This window comes from Eleutherodactylus coqui, chromosome 8 (assembly GCF_035609145.1).
Source record: "Eleutherodactylus coqui strain aEleCoq1 chromosome 8, aEleCoq1.hap1, whole genome shotgun sequence".
NCBI lineage: Eukaryota > Metazoa > Chordata > Amphibia > Anura > Eleutherodactylidae > Eleutherodactylus > Eleutherodactylus coqui.
In genome coordinates this window covers 78,912,042-78,927,840 of record NC_089844.1, presented here as the reverse complement: position 1 = coordinate 78,927,840, position 15,799 = coordinate 78,912,042, and the positions used below count along the sequence as shown (strand labels likewise).

Genomic DNA, 15,799 nt, shown 5'->3' with positions numbered 1-15,799 from the left:
ATTCTAAGGCGCATCTGCCATAGACTTCTATGGGGACCCTCAATGCGGAAATATGCGCAAAATTAGAGCAGGTTCTATTTTACAGGCGTGCACTAGAAATGCATGGGTAAAAATATGGAAATGAGATCAAATCTATTGAAATCAATGGCTTCTATTCTCTGCGTATTCCGCGCATAAATTTTGAGTCCGCAAATGGATGCGCGAATACGTCTGTAAGCTTCCCTAAGGGCAGCTTTAGATGACTGTATGCGCAATTGCGCATGCTTCAGTGAAACATATTTGCGCCGTGAACAATATTTCATGACATAGATTTGCGCACATATTGGCACATAGTACTGTACTTTTTGCTCACGTAGGACCTCTTCACATCAGCAGATCCTCTGCTGAGCCCGGCTCTGCCATAAGCATGGACTCGCACATCAGATTCACATGGACATATTTGGGCGCATATTTGCTCACAAAAAAAGTTCTCCCCCAATACACAGAAAAAAGAACTCATTGATTTCAATGGGTACCTTTCACATGCGCATATTTGGCGCGTGCAATTCCGTTGCGCAAAAAAAGACTTGCAGCAGCTCTATTTTCCTGTACATTTTTGCAGGGACAGGACACATCTTAAACTCATTAAACGCTGGCTGAGAGCATCGGTGTGCATTTTTTTGCATGGGCAATTGCGCATGCAAGGACGCAGTGGCGGATGCATAAAAACATGGTGCAGATATGCATATGCTCGTGTAAATCTGAGACCTATTTCACCTTATTGATAATGCATCATTTGTTTGTAATGAAAATAGAAACTACGGGCGTAAATACGCCGAGGATTAAGCACATGTTTTTTACGTAAGAGAAAAAACACACAGGCTTATGCGCAACTATGCTCACCGCTATTAAGCGTAGTTGCGTATGAAGGAGGGGTTTTTCCCCCCATCTCAGGCCATTCAAACTCTGCGCCATAGCGCAGGAGTTTTTATAAAAGTAGCGGGAAGATAGGCCCTCCCCTAGTAGTATTCACTACGTGCAGGACGGATAGGGCAGGTCCTATCTTTTCTCGTCCATACAATTAACAGGCGAGAATCCCGCTAATGTAAGCAAAACTATTGAAATCAATGGTTTCATGTTGGCCCATTATGGGGCCGTGATTATCATAGATTGACTTATGCTTATGCCAGTGTGAAAGAGCCCTACAAGTGGGCGCCTACATGTTGGATAGGGGGTGAGCCCCCAAAGCGTTTCTTCTGCTAGTCCCAGCCTTACACTAATATTACTTGGACTTTTCAAAGTTCCTAGAATCAAATATTTGATATTCTTTACTTTTTAACCTTTGCAGCATCCTGATGAAAAGAGACTGGAAGGACTTTCCAAGCAGCTGGACTGGGATGTGCGCAGTATTCAGCGCTGGTTTAGGCAGAGAAGGAATCAAGAAAAGCCGAGTACCCTGACACGATTCTGCGAGAGCATGTATGTATCTGCATTACCTACAACTTTATGGAGGATCATTCCTCATGATAATGTTAATATTCTTAGCAGATCTCCAGTATTCCACTTATTGATACTTGTTATTCTTGGGATATGTGTGCAAATTATATAATCTATTCTCCATGTCAGGATGTGCTGCTAGGACCTGTTATTCTATGGATTTCCAGGAGCACAGCTTTACAAGTGTGCAATGTTTAAGCTGTCTGGGTGTGGATTTCTCCAGCCAGCCATTCCCAACTGGTCTGCTGCATATATATATACCAGCTCTCTGGCTAGAGGATGCTTGTTTTCCTGCACCCTGGGGTTTTGCTTCCATGCATGATGTGTTCTGTGGCAGGTGGTCTGACATGAAGTATGAACAATCTCTAGTGTGTTAGTGTGAACTGTTCTGTCCTGCTTGGATCATTTTCCATCAAGGGAGAGACCGGTCCATAGGTTCCAATGTGGGGCCGTCCCTATTGGGACGATCACCCTGCTTTCAGTCAGGACTCATGCGGTAAATTGTCTTGTGAGAGTAGGGACCCATGCGGTAACAAGGATCCTTGAAGCGGGCTCATGGGCTTAAGTGTTTTGGCCAATTCACGAACTAATACCTCGTACTTTTATAGCTATTCCATCTGAGTATACAAGTATGGATGGTGCATGCTTTGGTTGTCAGCTCAGTCCTTATGTATGTCTGTCTGTGAGTCCAGTTCACAGTTCACTTTTCCTTAGTGTTTCATGTGTGCATTTGCGTGAAGATTTCCGGTTCCAGAGCCAGGGCATCCAGGTTGGACATGATACTTCATTTTAGCTGCTTTTGGTTTACAGTCATTCTGTACTAACAATGATGAACATTAGCTTTCCAGGCATATAGGGAGTTTGTGCTTACATACTCTACTAAAGTTAACAGGTAGATCTGCAATATTAGGATGTCTTCACACCAGCATCATACATGGGGCCACATAACAAAACTTGGAATTGCGCCCCCATGGAGAAAATAATTATGTCTCTCTTACAGCAGCTCAGTTCTAATATACTTCTTAATATTGCAGTCACCATATGATAGTCAAATACCAGTTCTGTACTGTGATAGTGATTACAGTGCAGTTATCTCCAGTGATCACATGTGATGTCTGCTCAGAAGATGTCTCCTGTGAGGTTATGCAGTAAATGAGAACCGAGCCTTCAGCTGAGGACACAGTGGGATACAATATGGCAGTGGTTCATAGTGGCTCTACCGTCTCCTTTCCCAAAGGGTGAAGTATGTCCCAGCTCAGTCACTTGGAAGGGAAATAAGATTTTTGCTAACTTGATTACCATAGATTAGTCCTAGATTATTATCGTGACGCCAGTGCCCCTAGATAAGCAATAAGTTACTCGCAATGAATAAATGAGTCGACAAACAAAAGTATTTTTCAAAACCGGGGACACATTCCTTTTACTCATGACCCAACTTGGATTTTCCAACACAGGCAGCTTACTTGTACTTCTCAACATGAAGATACATGCTTCTGAACAGACTTGACAACAAAAAGTTCTTCTTTGCAAAACAAACACAACCTCAGTCACTGTTATCTGAAGGACACTTTCTTGTGTTACACAGCCTTTCAAATCGCTCTTACTTTAGCTGTAATGGGCTTCTGCACTTCCCCTCTGGATGCTGCTCAGCAGGGGTGCTTGCGGCACTTGCATTCCCACACTAGCTCTTAAGCAGCCTCTCCTGTGGTGTCGTTCCTGGAGGAGACAAGCCTTCTAGCAGCAGATATATAACTGCAGCTTAGCTCTGGCAGGAGCATCAACCCATCTCTCCTGCGTCCACCTCCTTCTCCGACCACCAACAACTCACTTCGCCTCCAACTCCCTCACTCACAACTCCTCCCCCTACTCCTAAACTACCAATCACAATACACCCATAGGATGGGGAGACAAACAAACTTACTTGAAGACAAACAGACTTACAAATGATGGAGGGACATCCTCCTACCACCCCCAATGTCCCTCTCAAAAATAGAAACTGAAGACCCCAACGCAGGTCCTTACATTGATTCCTTGTATCAAGACTTATTCCATTCCAGGACAGCCATCAATAATTTTGAAACTGGTAAGGAAGTCCACTTTTTAAGTAGTACTTCCTTCCAATATTCTTAGTTATGCCTTAGCAACCTTTACAAGAGTGAGTGATCTAGTAAAGTGGTTGATAAACCAAGGTAATCAAAATGGGACATGAAATTATCAGTCCATCAGCAGACTACAGGCTGTCAGCAGTCTGTGTCCCATTTACAGCCTGTAGTCTGCTGCTTGATTCTATGGCACTAAAATATCCAATATCTACAAACTGGGACTACTGAGGCTAATGCAAATGATTCCAGCAGTCCGTTGAGTCCATTTGGTAATTGCTACATATGCACTTCCCTGATATATTCTCTGTGGTCCTCTAAAGTTGAACCTAAGCTTTAAGTAAAAATTAATTTCCTCTTTCTGAGCTCAGGCCAGACTCAGTTTAATTAAATTAAAGGATAAAGGTTCTGCCTACTGCTGCCAGTGCAGGGAAGCATTCAGTCAGTTTTAATGTGAAATTAGTAATTGCTTTTGAGCATCAACTAGAAGCATATTATTAAAAGCAGATGGCATGTCCAGTTTTATGGCATATTTTGTGTGATAGACTACATTGTTAATTAAATAACACGACACACCATTGATGTAAAGTCCGTTATTTATTAGGCCGTACTGGCAGATCAGAGGTGCAGGAGGAGTTTCTGCTAAGTAGACCGTTCGAGGTGTCCACCGATTGGGTTTAAATGTCCGTAGCATTATTGCAGGGTGTAGTCATTAAACATTGTAATGGAGGAGACATTTGTAGGTCTGCTGTAACATCTGTCATGTTCCTCCAACCATTAGGACCTGTGAATAAAAGTCAACAGGGGGCAATTTCATAAGATGAATGTGGTACTTACGATGTATTACGGTATTTTGGTACAATTTGCATTTTGGGGGAGTTTTGTTACTACTGGAAACTTTACGAACAGTAAGGAGACTTTATCGATTGAGTCACACCTGCATTTTGCCATAGTAAAGTTGCAAACTATGGTGCATGACATATTTGTGCTATAGCTTGATACTTTTCTCTCTTCTCGCCACTTTGCAAAAGCATGCAGGGTTAGGGTGGTTTTACATCTGTAGTGGAACATCCTTACAGAGGTTCCATCATAGATCCGGCTAAATCAGTTCTGGCCACCCCAATTTAAAAAAAGACATTGACAAACTGGAGCAAGGTCAGAGAAGAGTTACCAAGATGGTGAGCGGTCTGCAAATCATGTCCTATGAGGAACGGTTCAAGGAACTGGGAATGTTTAGCTCGCAAAAAGAAGGCTGAGAGGAGACTGAATAGCAGTCTACAAATATCTGAAGGGGTGTCCCAGTGCAGAGGGATCAGCCCTATTCTCATTTGCAAGGGAGAAGTCACAAATTAGATATTAGACAGTGAGGGTGATCAATGAGTGGAACAGGTTGCCATGGGAGGTGGTGAATTCTCCTTCAATGAAAGTCTTCGAACAGAGGCTGGACAGACATCTGTCTGGGATGTCTTACTGAATCCAGCATTAAGTAGCTAGTTGGACCCGATGACCATGGAGGTCCCTTCCAACTCTACCATTTTGTGATTCTAAAAATACCCCAAAAAAGCACTGCATGCACTTCTTTTATCGTCCAAAAGCTGGCCAGCTAGCAGAAAGTGGGTGGACCCCATGGATGGAGCAGGAAGTGGAATTCCCAACGCAGGTGTGAAACCACCCTTACCTAGGAAAGAGCATGACTAGAAACTTTCCACAGTTTTATTACTTCTAGAGAGGAAAAATGGCTCAACTTTTTGCGTACATAGTGGGCATTAATAAAATGTTTTATGGCAGATTCTGGAGTAAAAAAGTCGCAAATATTTGCATAAGCAGGTATTTGCTCTAAAATGTGTGACATTTCTTCTTTCTGAGCCAGCCCCACCATGTTTTTGTAACGTGGGAGGAGCGGGACCACCCCGGACTGACAAATCTTTGTATAATTCATGCTAAAAGTTGGCTTAAATTATACCAGAAATGTACACCGGGTCCGAAGAGCTGGGGATGTACTAAATACATGAAGTGGCGTGCAACGTTTTTGTGTATTAAATACACAGCATGTGGGGAAACTGTACTAAGCCCGGCATTAAGTAGAAAGTATATTAGTGCCTCCTTGCTTTAAAATGCAAATAATTATGCAGTGAGTATTCGTATGTACTCACCAGGTGCTCAGTGGAATTCTCAGGATCGAGAATCCACTGGCACCCGATATCCTCAAAAGCCTTTTAACCACTTAGGGTTCCAAATCCGAATAATCGGAGAGACGTCCTCGAGATACAGTCCACTCACGGGCCGTGTGATTAAATGCAAAATATAGGAAAAAAATCCCAGCGCTCCAGATTATCCATAGACCGGAGTGTCTATTATCTGATCCTTTTGGTTCCGGAGCGCTGGGATTTTTTCCTATACTTTGCATTTAAGCCCAGCATTAGAAATACTGGGCTAAGTAAATTTGATTTCATTTTCCGTCTTTATTCACTGAAAAGGAAGCCAGTAATGCAACACCTGATAGACTGCAGGCCAGGCACAATCGCTGCAGACCCTAGTAGAATGCAGTGGGCCATACGATAATTTGGAGAAGCTACTTGTTCAATGCAGATTAATAATGCACGCCACTCACTCAACCCAGCCCAGAATGGGGAGGAGTGACTACAAACAAACATAGTCTACACATGTGAATGGATACCAAAGACACCAACCACCAATAGGTGCGCCACACTATACAAGAGTGTGACACCGTCATCTACTCAACAGACAAAGGTGGTGGTGGTGGTGGTGGGGGGGTTGTTTTACAAGACAGACAGGACTATTTCCAAGAAGCCTATAATATTCTATCTGACTGTTCTTTCTACAAGAAGCTTACACATAATCCCACCTCTCATCACAAATCAGTAAATAATTCACTCATCTCTTCTGCTTTTCAACGAGGCATTTTAAACAAGACGGAGAAAGAGTTTTTGATTACTAATGAAGCTTCCTTACCTCTGCCAAAAAATCATAAAAGTTTGACTAATCCACCCGGCCATCCAATCCTTTCTACAGACTTCCTGAAAGTGATTTAGGCCGTTACATCTATTTACATTTACAAAAGTTTGTTATTTTCCCTCATACTTCAAAGACACTATCCAGTTGATTAATGAACTCGGGGGCTTGGATTCGGACTGATCCAATATCATCATTCTAACAGCTGATGTATCAGCAATATACTCAAATATACTTCATTCAGATCCCTGAGGGCAATCAATCATTTCTTGCTAGGGATTCTGCCATGCCCCCGAAAAAAAGGAGCTTCCTTTTTGAGGCTATTTAATTTATTTTACATAGTAATCATTTCAAATTTGAGGGGTCGATTTTCCAGCTGGTCAGGGAATGCACAATGGACACAAGATTTGCACGTTCTTATGCTGACCTTTTACATGGGCTATTTTGAGGCTATTTGGCTTTACTGTAATCAGTTTTTCATAGATAACATTGTATACCGTCGACATTACGTTGATGACCTTTTCTTCTGGTGGAATTGTCAGTGTCAACCAAAACTTTTCAAAATCCTTGGTCTCAGGTTCATGTACCACTTTTTCACCAAGGAAATCGTGTTTCTTGATCTGTGTAGGCAACACCATTAATACCAAAACTCACATGAAAACAGTTGACGTTGACTGTTATCTTGATTTCAACAGTACTCACTATCATCCATGGCAACTTAATGGTCCTTATGGGCAGTTCAAATGTTTAAGACAAAACTATTCAGAGGACAGAGTGTTTCCTCAGCAAGCCAATGTTTTAGCAAATAAAAGTGTTACCCTAGATATCTTATTAAGGAGACACATAATAAATTGCACAGTTTAAACCAGTATGACTGTCTACAAAAAACAACCGATCCCGTTACCATCTCCGATTCCCATTGCAACTTTTTGACAACTTTCAGTATCGGACACGCTGCCACTAGAGAGGTTTTACGCAGGCACTGGCAAATTTTGCTCATTGATCCCTGGCTTGATGGAAAATTGTCTAAAACCCCACATTACGTTCTGTAAGGCCAATTCTCTGTGGAACAACCTGGCTTTTAAATGAAACTGAAAGGAAGGAGACACAGATTAGATATTAGAATAAAACTTTTTGACAGTGAGGGTGATTAATGAGTGGAACAGGTTACCACGGGAGGTGGGGAGTTCTCCTTCAATGGAAGTTTTAAAACAGAGGCTGGGCAGACATTTATCTGGAGTTATTAGTGAATTTGACATTGAGCAGGGCATCGGACGTAATAACCCTGGATGTCCCTTCCAACTCTTACATTGTATGGCTCCCAGTCAGTTGTGTAAATGCCCGCAGCAATCCATTTTTCTATCATTCTTGAATCCGACCCTGCCGTATGCAGGCTGCCTTAATTAATTTATTTCCTCTGTGTGAGGTTATGCTTTTTTTTATTTTCTAGTCTAAATCTCTTTAAGACATTGACCAACTTAATTTGTATATGCAAAATCATTTTATAATTTTCTAACAAATCATTTGTTTATTAGCTTGTTTTTTATGTTTTTATTTTTGGCACCTATTGATGTTTTTTTATCGCACAGGATCTTTTGCTTTTATTGTTTGAGTTTCGTTACTCAGTCACTTTCAGTGATCATGTGACCGGATAACTATTTTTTTAAACAGAGTCTCATGTGACAGAAGAAGTAGCATAGGAATTAGAGATGAGCGAGCACCAAAATGCTTGGGTGCTCGTTACTCGGGACGAACTTTTCGCGATGCTCGAGGGTTCGTTTCGAGTAACGAACCCCATTGAAGTCAATGGGCGACCCGAGCATTTTTGTATATCGCCGATGCTCGCTAAGGTTTTCATTTGTGAAAATCTGGGCAATTCAAGAAAGTGATGGGAACGACACAGAAACGGATAGGGCAGGCGAGGGGCTACATGTTGGGCTGCATCTCAAGTTCCCAGGTCCCACTATTAAGCCACAATAGCAGCAAGAGTGCCCCCCCCCCCCACTGTCAGCGTAAAGATCGTTCTCCTCTGCCATAGCTGTAACAGCTGTGGCAGAGAAGAACGATGTTAGCCCATTGAATTCAATGGAGCCGGCAATACAGCAGGTTCCACTGAAAGCAATGGGCTGCCGGCGATCGCAGGATGAATTGTCGGGAAGGGCTTAAATATATAAGCCCTTCCCTGCAATTCATCCAGAAATGTGTTACAATAAAAATATATACCGTATATACCGGCGTATAAGGCGATGGGGCGTATAAGACGACCCCCCAACTGTCACCTTATACGCCGGGAATACAGCGGAGCAAAGAATAAAAATCATTACTCACTTCTCCTGGCGTTCTGCGGCAGGCTGTCGCTCCCTCCTGGTCCCCGGCAGAGCATTGCTTTCTGGACACAGGGCTTGAAATCCCCGCCTCCAGAAAACACACGTGCCTTCAGCCAATCACAGCCATTTAATGACATCATTGTCATTGGCTGTGATTGGCTGAAGACACGTGTGTTTTCTGGAGGCGGGGATTTCAAGCCCTGTGTCCAGAAAGCAATGCTCTGCCGGGGACCAGGAGGGAGCGACAGCCTGCAGCAGCACTGCAGAACGCCGGGGGGAAGTGAGTAATGATTTTTATTCTTTGCTCCGCTGTATTCCCGGCGTATAAGGTGACAGTTGGGGGGTCGTCTTATACGCCCCGTCGCCTTATACGCCGGTATATACGGTATATATTTTTATTGTAACACATTTCTGGATGAATTGCAGGGAAGGGCTTATATATTTAAGCCCTTCCCGACAATTCATCCCGCGATCGCCGCCAGCCCATTGCTTTCAGTGGAACCTACTGTATTGCCGGCTCCATTGAATTCAATGGGCAAACATCTTCTTCTCTGCCACAGCTGTTACAGCTGTGGCAGAGGAGAATGATTTGTCTTCTATATGTTCTCAATGGGGTCGGCGCTGCTGCCGCCGGCCCCATTGAGTGCATATAGAGAAGAGAACAGGAATCGCAGATCGCACATAGGTGCGATCTGCGATTTCTATGGCCTAAGAAGGACTGTTGGGGTTCTTGAAGCCTAAAATAACTCCTAACGCTCTCCGTATAGCAGCAGCACTTTCCCTGATTTCTGTCAGAAGGCATCTGTGGCGAGCCACGGGAGGGCAGATTTTAATACTCGGGTGACACCTAATCTCGCCAGCCACTCATTGCAGGGGGGTGGTATAGGGCTTGAACGTTGCAGGGGGAAGTTGTAATGCCTTCCCTGTCTTTCTATTGGCCAGAAAAGCGCGCAAATTTCTCAGGGAAGAAAATGAAAGTAACTCGAACATCGCGTGGTACTCGTCACGAGTAACGAGCATCTCGAACACCCTAATACTCGAACGAGTATCAAGCTCGGACGAGTATGCTCGCTCATCTCTAATAGGAATGCAATAGTGTTGTGTTTTGGTCGAATGCTACATTTTCGATGTATTTACGCTAGAAAACTGGTATAAATACATTGATACTGTTGGCCTATGGAGTTGTCTTCCTCTGCCAATCTTCATTCAGTTGTTTCTATGTTTTTGACTGTAAAGACATGACATAGAACAATTACATTTTACAGTTATTTTACATAGTCCCTTCTGATATCAGTGTGCTTCTGACTGCGGTGTTGCAGCTTCTTTAACCCATCCAGACAGAATTCAAAGGCAAATTTGTTTCCCTTGAGTTATTTCTTCAAATCAGAAAACAGATGATAGTTCGAAGGTGCCAGATCAGTAGGATGATCCAGCACCTTGAAGCCCAGGTCTGCCAGTTTGCTCACGGTGATGGTCGCTGTGTGGCACAAGGCAAGAAAGTGCAAGAACATAACACCTTGGGTCAACTTTCTGCAACTTTTAATTTCAATGCCTCATTTAATTTATCCAGAAGTGTTGTGTAATACATAGCTGTGATAGTAGACCCCTTTGGAAGGTAGTCCACAAGCAGTAACCCTTCTTTATCCCAGAAGACAGACCCCATCGCCTTGGATAACGACTTCTGCATTCTGAACGTGGACGTAGGAAACCTTTATGTCTCTCCATTCTTTTGACTACGGATCATATATAAAAATCGACATCTCACCCATCTTCACCAGTTGAAACAGGAAAGCATCAGCATCCTGCCGAAAACACTGCAGAATTCCCAGGAGGCTTGCACTGGGGCACTTGATCTGCTTAGAAACTTTTCGAGATCCACTCGGCAGACACCTTCCTCATGTCCAGGTGATCATGAATTATGGACTCAACTCTTTCCCAGAAAATGTTCAAATCATCAGCTATTTTCTTAGTAGAAATTTGCCGGGCGTCCAGAATCATGTCATGGATGGTGTCTATGGTTTCTGAAACAGTCACCATTGGAGGTCGCCCAGAATGGTCTGCACCGTTGGTGTTAAACTGACTGGTTTTAAATTTGGCAACCCAATATTTCATTGTGGAGTACAAAGGGCACTAATCATCTAATGCCTGGACCTTGTCACCATGAATGTCTTTGGCCAATATCACATTTTAGAGATATGAACATCCTCGCTGCTCTGCTCTCCTTTGCAGTGAAATCTGTTGCAGACTCCACCATGTTGTCTTCAAACTCAAGAATCACATATAAGATCATGGCAGAATTTACTTACAAAGTATTGTAGATTGAGCTTCAAATGATGTAACTTTCAGTGAAGCAAAAACAAACTAATTGAAAAGCCAAGGTCTTATCAGCTTTCCTTCGTATATGTAAATACTACCTATCTAAGATACCGGCCTATTATTATGTATTGTAGGGGGTGTACAATGCTTTGCACCATTTGTATGTGGGATTAGGGCCCACTGGAGGATTCACCTGAGCCTCTGTGAGTCAGTCTAAGCCTGGCAATATTGCCACACAATCTACTGAACCTATGAAATACCTAATGTCTTCTTCATTCCCAACTGACATGGACCTAGGGAGGTGTCAAACTGAAGACCCGTGGGCCAAATATAATTTCTTCTCTTCCACTTTGGCATAATAAAACTGCTCCGTGTTTCATAGGACAGAGGTTATTTCTATATTAAAGGTCTATATTAAAGAAATAACTTATGTCCATGACTCAAGGAGCAGTTGTACCATGCACAAGTGGAAGAAAAATGATATTCGGTTGAGTTTGACACACGTTCTCCAGTTGCTTCATCGACTTAAACATTGGGGCAGGCTTTGTGTGAGGTTTCGCCATCTTTCTAGACATAATTGACATACTGTTATTAGTATTAACAACTTGCATTTGGTTTCCATCCTTTTATATCCTTCTTAACTGTTGTTCTTAGTGAAATATTACCTTGGCTTTGACAGTTTTATATCTTTTTAAACAGAGATAGAAATGCATTTTGGATGACGATCAGGGTAAAGAAATTACATGCAAATGGATAAAAAGCAATTATTTAAGTACAACAATTGTGCATCTTAAGTGGCGATACGGTGCAATCATTTCTATGCTTTTTATCATCTGAGAGCCAGCAAAGATCTGAGAAATTGGAGATAAGTGACTTCACATCAGAGCTGGATAAATCCCTTTGACTTTCAATGGAGCATGCAGTGAACAGTTAAACAGTGTGTCAAATGTCTGTTCAAGCAAAGACAGAGGCCTTATTAAATGAGCATTATCTCAGACCAAATGCTTAGAGGGAATGTTTCATGTAGAAATGAAAAGGCCATGATTTACCGCATGCAGTAAGCCTCATCAATGGATTACAACACTGCTAAAAATAAATGTGTTTTTTTTTCTTCTTGTGATTAAACTTTAAATGGATTTTCGAGGACTTAAATATTGATGGCCTTTTCTTAGGATGACCAATCAATATTGGATTGGTGATGGCCCACTCTCTGCAACCCTGCCGATTAGTAGTATGAAGGGAGTCTGTTGTCCTCCTGTTATAACCTGGACAAGATTTTGCACAGAAATAACATACACTAAATGGGTATTTTATTAGACACCCCCATCTACTACCATACCGGACCTCCTTCGTCTTCCAGAACCATAGCAATTCGTCATGCAAAAGATTCCACTAGGCACTGGATTTTTTGCAGGACTATTCAGGGGTGAGGCAAGAGAACATTCCCTACACCATTACTGCACCTCCACCAGCCTGAACTGTTCATCCGAAGATGTACCAAACTTATTAAGAAGTGTGCGCCTCTTAATATATTTGGTACATCTTATTTCTGCTGCTAAAGACTAGCATAAGATTGCCAGTCTTTAGTTCATCTGCCCCTTAACCCTTTGAGTGGCGGGTTTCCTACCACCCTGTCGTGCCCACCAGGGCAGGTTTTTTAAAAAGGCCTAATCATTGAATTTCAACTAATTTTGCAGTTGCGTCTCAAGAGCCATAACTTTTTCATTTTTCCATTGACACAGCCATATGAGGGCTCGTTTTTTGCGGGACAAGTTGTGATTTTTTAAACAGGGGGGAGGAAAAAAAGAAATGGGGAAAAAAGAAAAAAAAGGGGCCATGTCATTAAGGGGTTAAATAATGTATTAACTTCCTTCTGTGGGTCATTACGACGCATGGATACCACATGTGTGATTGTATTTTTGATTTTTTTACAAAGTAAAGGGAGACAAGTGTTTTTATTCTTTTTTTTATAATTTTTTTAACTTTTTATTTTTTTATTTTTTTATTTTTTATTTTTTGTCCCTTTAGGGGACTTCCACAGGGACCCATCAGGACCCCTGATCACATTCCGGGGGTCCGATGGTGACAGCCCTTTACATGCTGCAGTGACAACCCTTTACATGCTGCAGTCACATAGACTGCAGCATGTAAAGGGTTAACACAGCAGAGATCGGAGGTTTACTCTGATCTCTGCTGTAAGAGCTGGTACCTAGGTGTCCTCTGACAGCTAACAATCAGCTCTCCCTGCCACAGAGACCATTGGCTTGCTTCTGACAAGGCGATGGTCTCTATGGCAACCTGTAAACAAAGAGATTGCCGGTATATCGGCAATACCTTCTGCTGGTTTTTCAAAGCCCTTGCTTTGTTCTCTGTGGGTCTGTGCAGGCAGAGCACACTGTCACAGCTTGTGGCATTGTGCTCTGCAGCTCCCATAGTGATACATAGCCCGGAAATCTTCCGGGCTATGTCACTATGAGCAGTGGAGCTCGTCCCGGAAATTTTCCGGGCGTGCCACTCAAGGGGTTAAAGGGGTATTCTGGAGACGGAGTGAAATTTTCAAAATTTTCCTAATGTTTTCACAACTTTTCCCTTATCAACATTATAATGGATAAGTAATCGATCGGTGAGGATCCGACCGCTAGGACTCTGACTGATCATGAGACACAGGAACTTGTGCCCCCCTGTATGAATGGAGCAGCGACCAAACAAGTACACTACTGCTCCATTCATCTTTAAGGGTCTGCTAAAGAGAAGCTGAGTTCAGTACTTGGCTATCTCCAGCAATCTCATTCAGATGAATGGAGCCGTAGAGAACATGTTTATACAGAGGGGAATGAAATCCTACTTTCCCACTGGGACTCCCAGCATTCAGTCACTTAGAAGTAGTAAAACACAATAAAAACTATAGAAATTAGGTATCACTGTAATCATACTAACCCTCAGAATAAAGTTAATATGTCATTTTCATGGAATGATTAATGCTAAGAACCCCCCAAAAAAGTTCTATTGCATTTTTTCCATTCCACCCCACTCAGAAACTTTTAATAGTTTTTCAATACATAACATGGCATTTTAAATAAAAATATTTAAAAATACGACTCCACCTCTAAAAAAGAAGTCCTCATATGGATGGGTCGAGGGTAAAATAGGAAAGTTATAGCTCTTGCAACATGGAGATAAAAAATAGCTGGTGATTAAGTGGTTAAAGTATTACTTTAAAGGGGTTGTTTCACAAATGCAACAATTTTTTAAAATGATGCTGACTTATTTTATCCTTGAGCATCTGCCCATTCATTTTCTAACATAATACGGCATACAGAATATGTAGAGGGTTGTCTTTTTGAGATAACCCCTTTTTAAAGGCACTATATCACTTTTTTTTACTAATTGAAACCAGATAGAAAAATGTTAAATGTTTTACTAATTTGTTTTAATTTTTTGATTGCTGTCTATACATGACTATGGGGTCGGCCATCTTGCCTGAGCTACATTTAACAGCATTTAGAGAGATACTTTACAGCAGCCTGATGGGCCATTCACACAATGGACAGGAGGGGACCCATTGACGTGTATGGGAGACTATCTATAGTGTTTCTGGCACTAGGTTTGTAGTAGCCGTGCAGGTCCAAAGAGTCGTCAGGAGAGCCAGGAGTCATAAACAGGTGGTCTCAGGCTGCGGTACAAAGGCTGGTGGTGTGTGTCATTGTCAGGAGGAAGGTCAAAGGTCAGTATCAGTAGGTCTTAGTTAGGTTTTCAGAGGAGCAGGCAGCAGAGGAGTTTGACTAAGGCTGTGTAGCCCAATAATCACACAATGAGGGAGTGGTAGGGCCAGCCTTTGATATTGAGTCTAATTAGGAACCATGTGGAGCTAGAATAGGGACTGGGTGTGCAGGATCTAGGAACAAGGCAAAAGGTATGCAGGAGAGCCATCCAAAGGCCTGGACGGCTCAGCAAGGAGAGCTACTGACTGGAGTGCAGGAGGTCCCAGGTTTGATCTCTGACAGTAGTCTCCTTCTTTGAGGATGGCCTCTGGACATCCCAGGTGCTGGTTTCCCTGGATATCTCCTGTGGAACTACCTTGGAGCATGCACATTTTGGTCTGGTTCTCAGGAGTTCTCCTAGGCCCGTATCCCTGCCACTCTACGAGGTATTGTAACCTCAATGTCATTTGGAATCGAGAATCTTCTCCACAACAATCTTAGCCTTGAACCTTTACAGGAGGGGGAGGCAGTTGCTGTCTTTCAGTGAAGGAATTTTCCTGAAACAGTTTCAATAAGGACACGTGGAAGACGGCATGAATCCTCAGGCTCTCCGAGAGAAAGGGTCCAATAAATCTTTGCTGAAGTTTGGAAGATGGTACGTGCCTTCAAATTTTTGGTAGACAACCACACCTTTTCCCCAATCCAGAAGATAGGGGCCACTTGACGGTGTCTGTCTGCCGCTTTCTTATAGGTATCCTGGGCTTCCCATAAAGCTTTCTTCAATTTCCTCTGAGTTTCAGCCAATGCCATTAGTCTGTGATTGATGGTTGGGACAAGAGTGTTGATAAGAAGGCCAGGAATGAAGATAGGACGAGTACTGTAGTTGGCATTGAATGGGCTCTGGGTG

General features: G+C 42.6%; 1 protein-coding gene across 2 annotated transcripts in view; it reads left to right on the top strand.

Moving 5' to 3' along the window:
• Positions 1 to 15,799, top strand: part of CERS6 (ceramide synthase 6) — a 235,849-nt gene that overhangs the window by 77,262 nt on the left and 142,788 nt on the right. For both annotated transcript variants that reach the window (XM_066577411.1, XM_066577410.1), the window contains exon 3: positions 1,328 to 1,458. In XM_066577411.1, the coding sequence (XP_066433508.1) occupies positions 1,328 to 1,458 (131 nt within the window). The remainder of the gene's footprint in view (positions 1 to 1,327; positions 1,459 to 15,799) is intronic.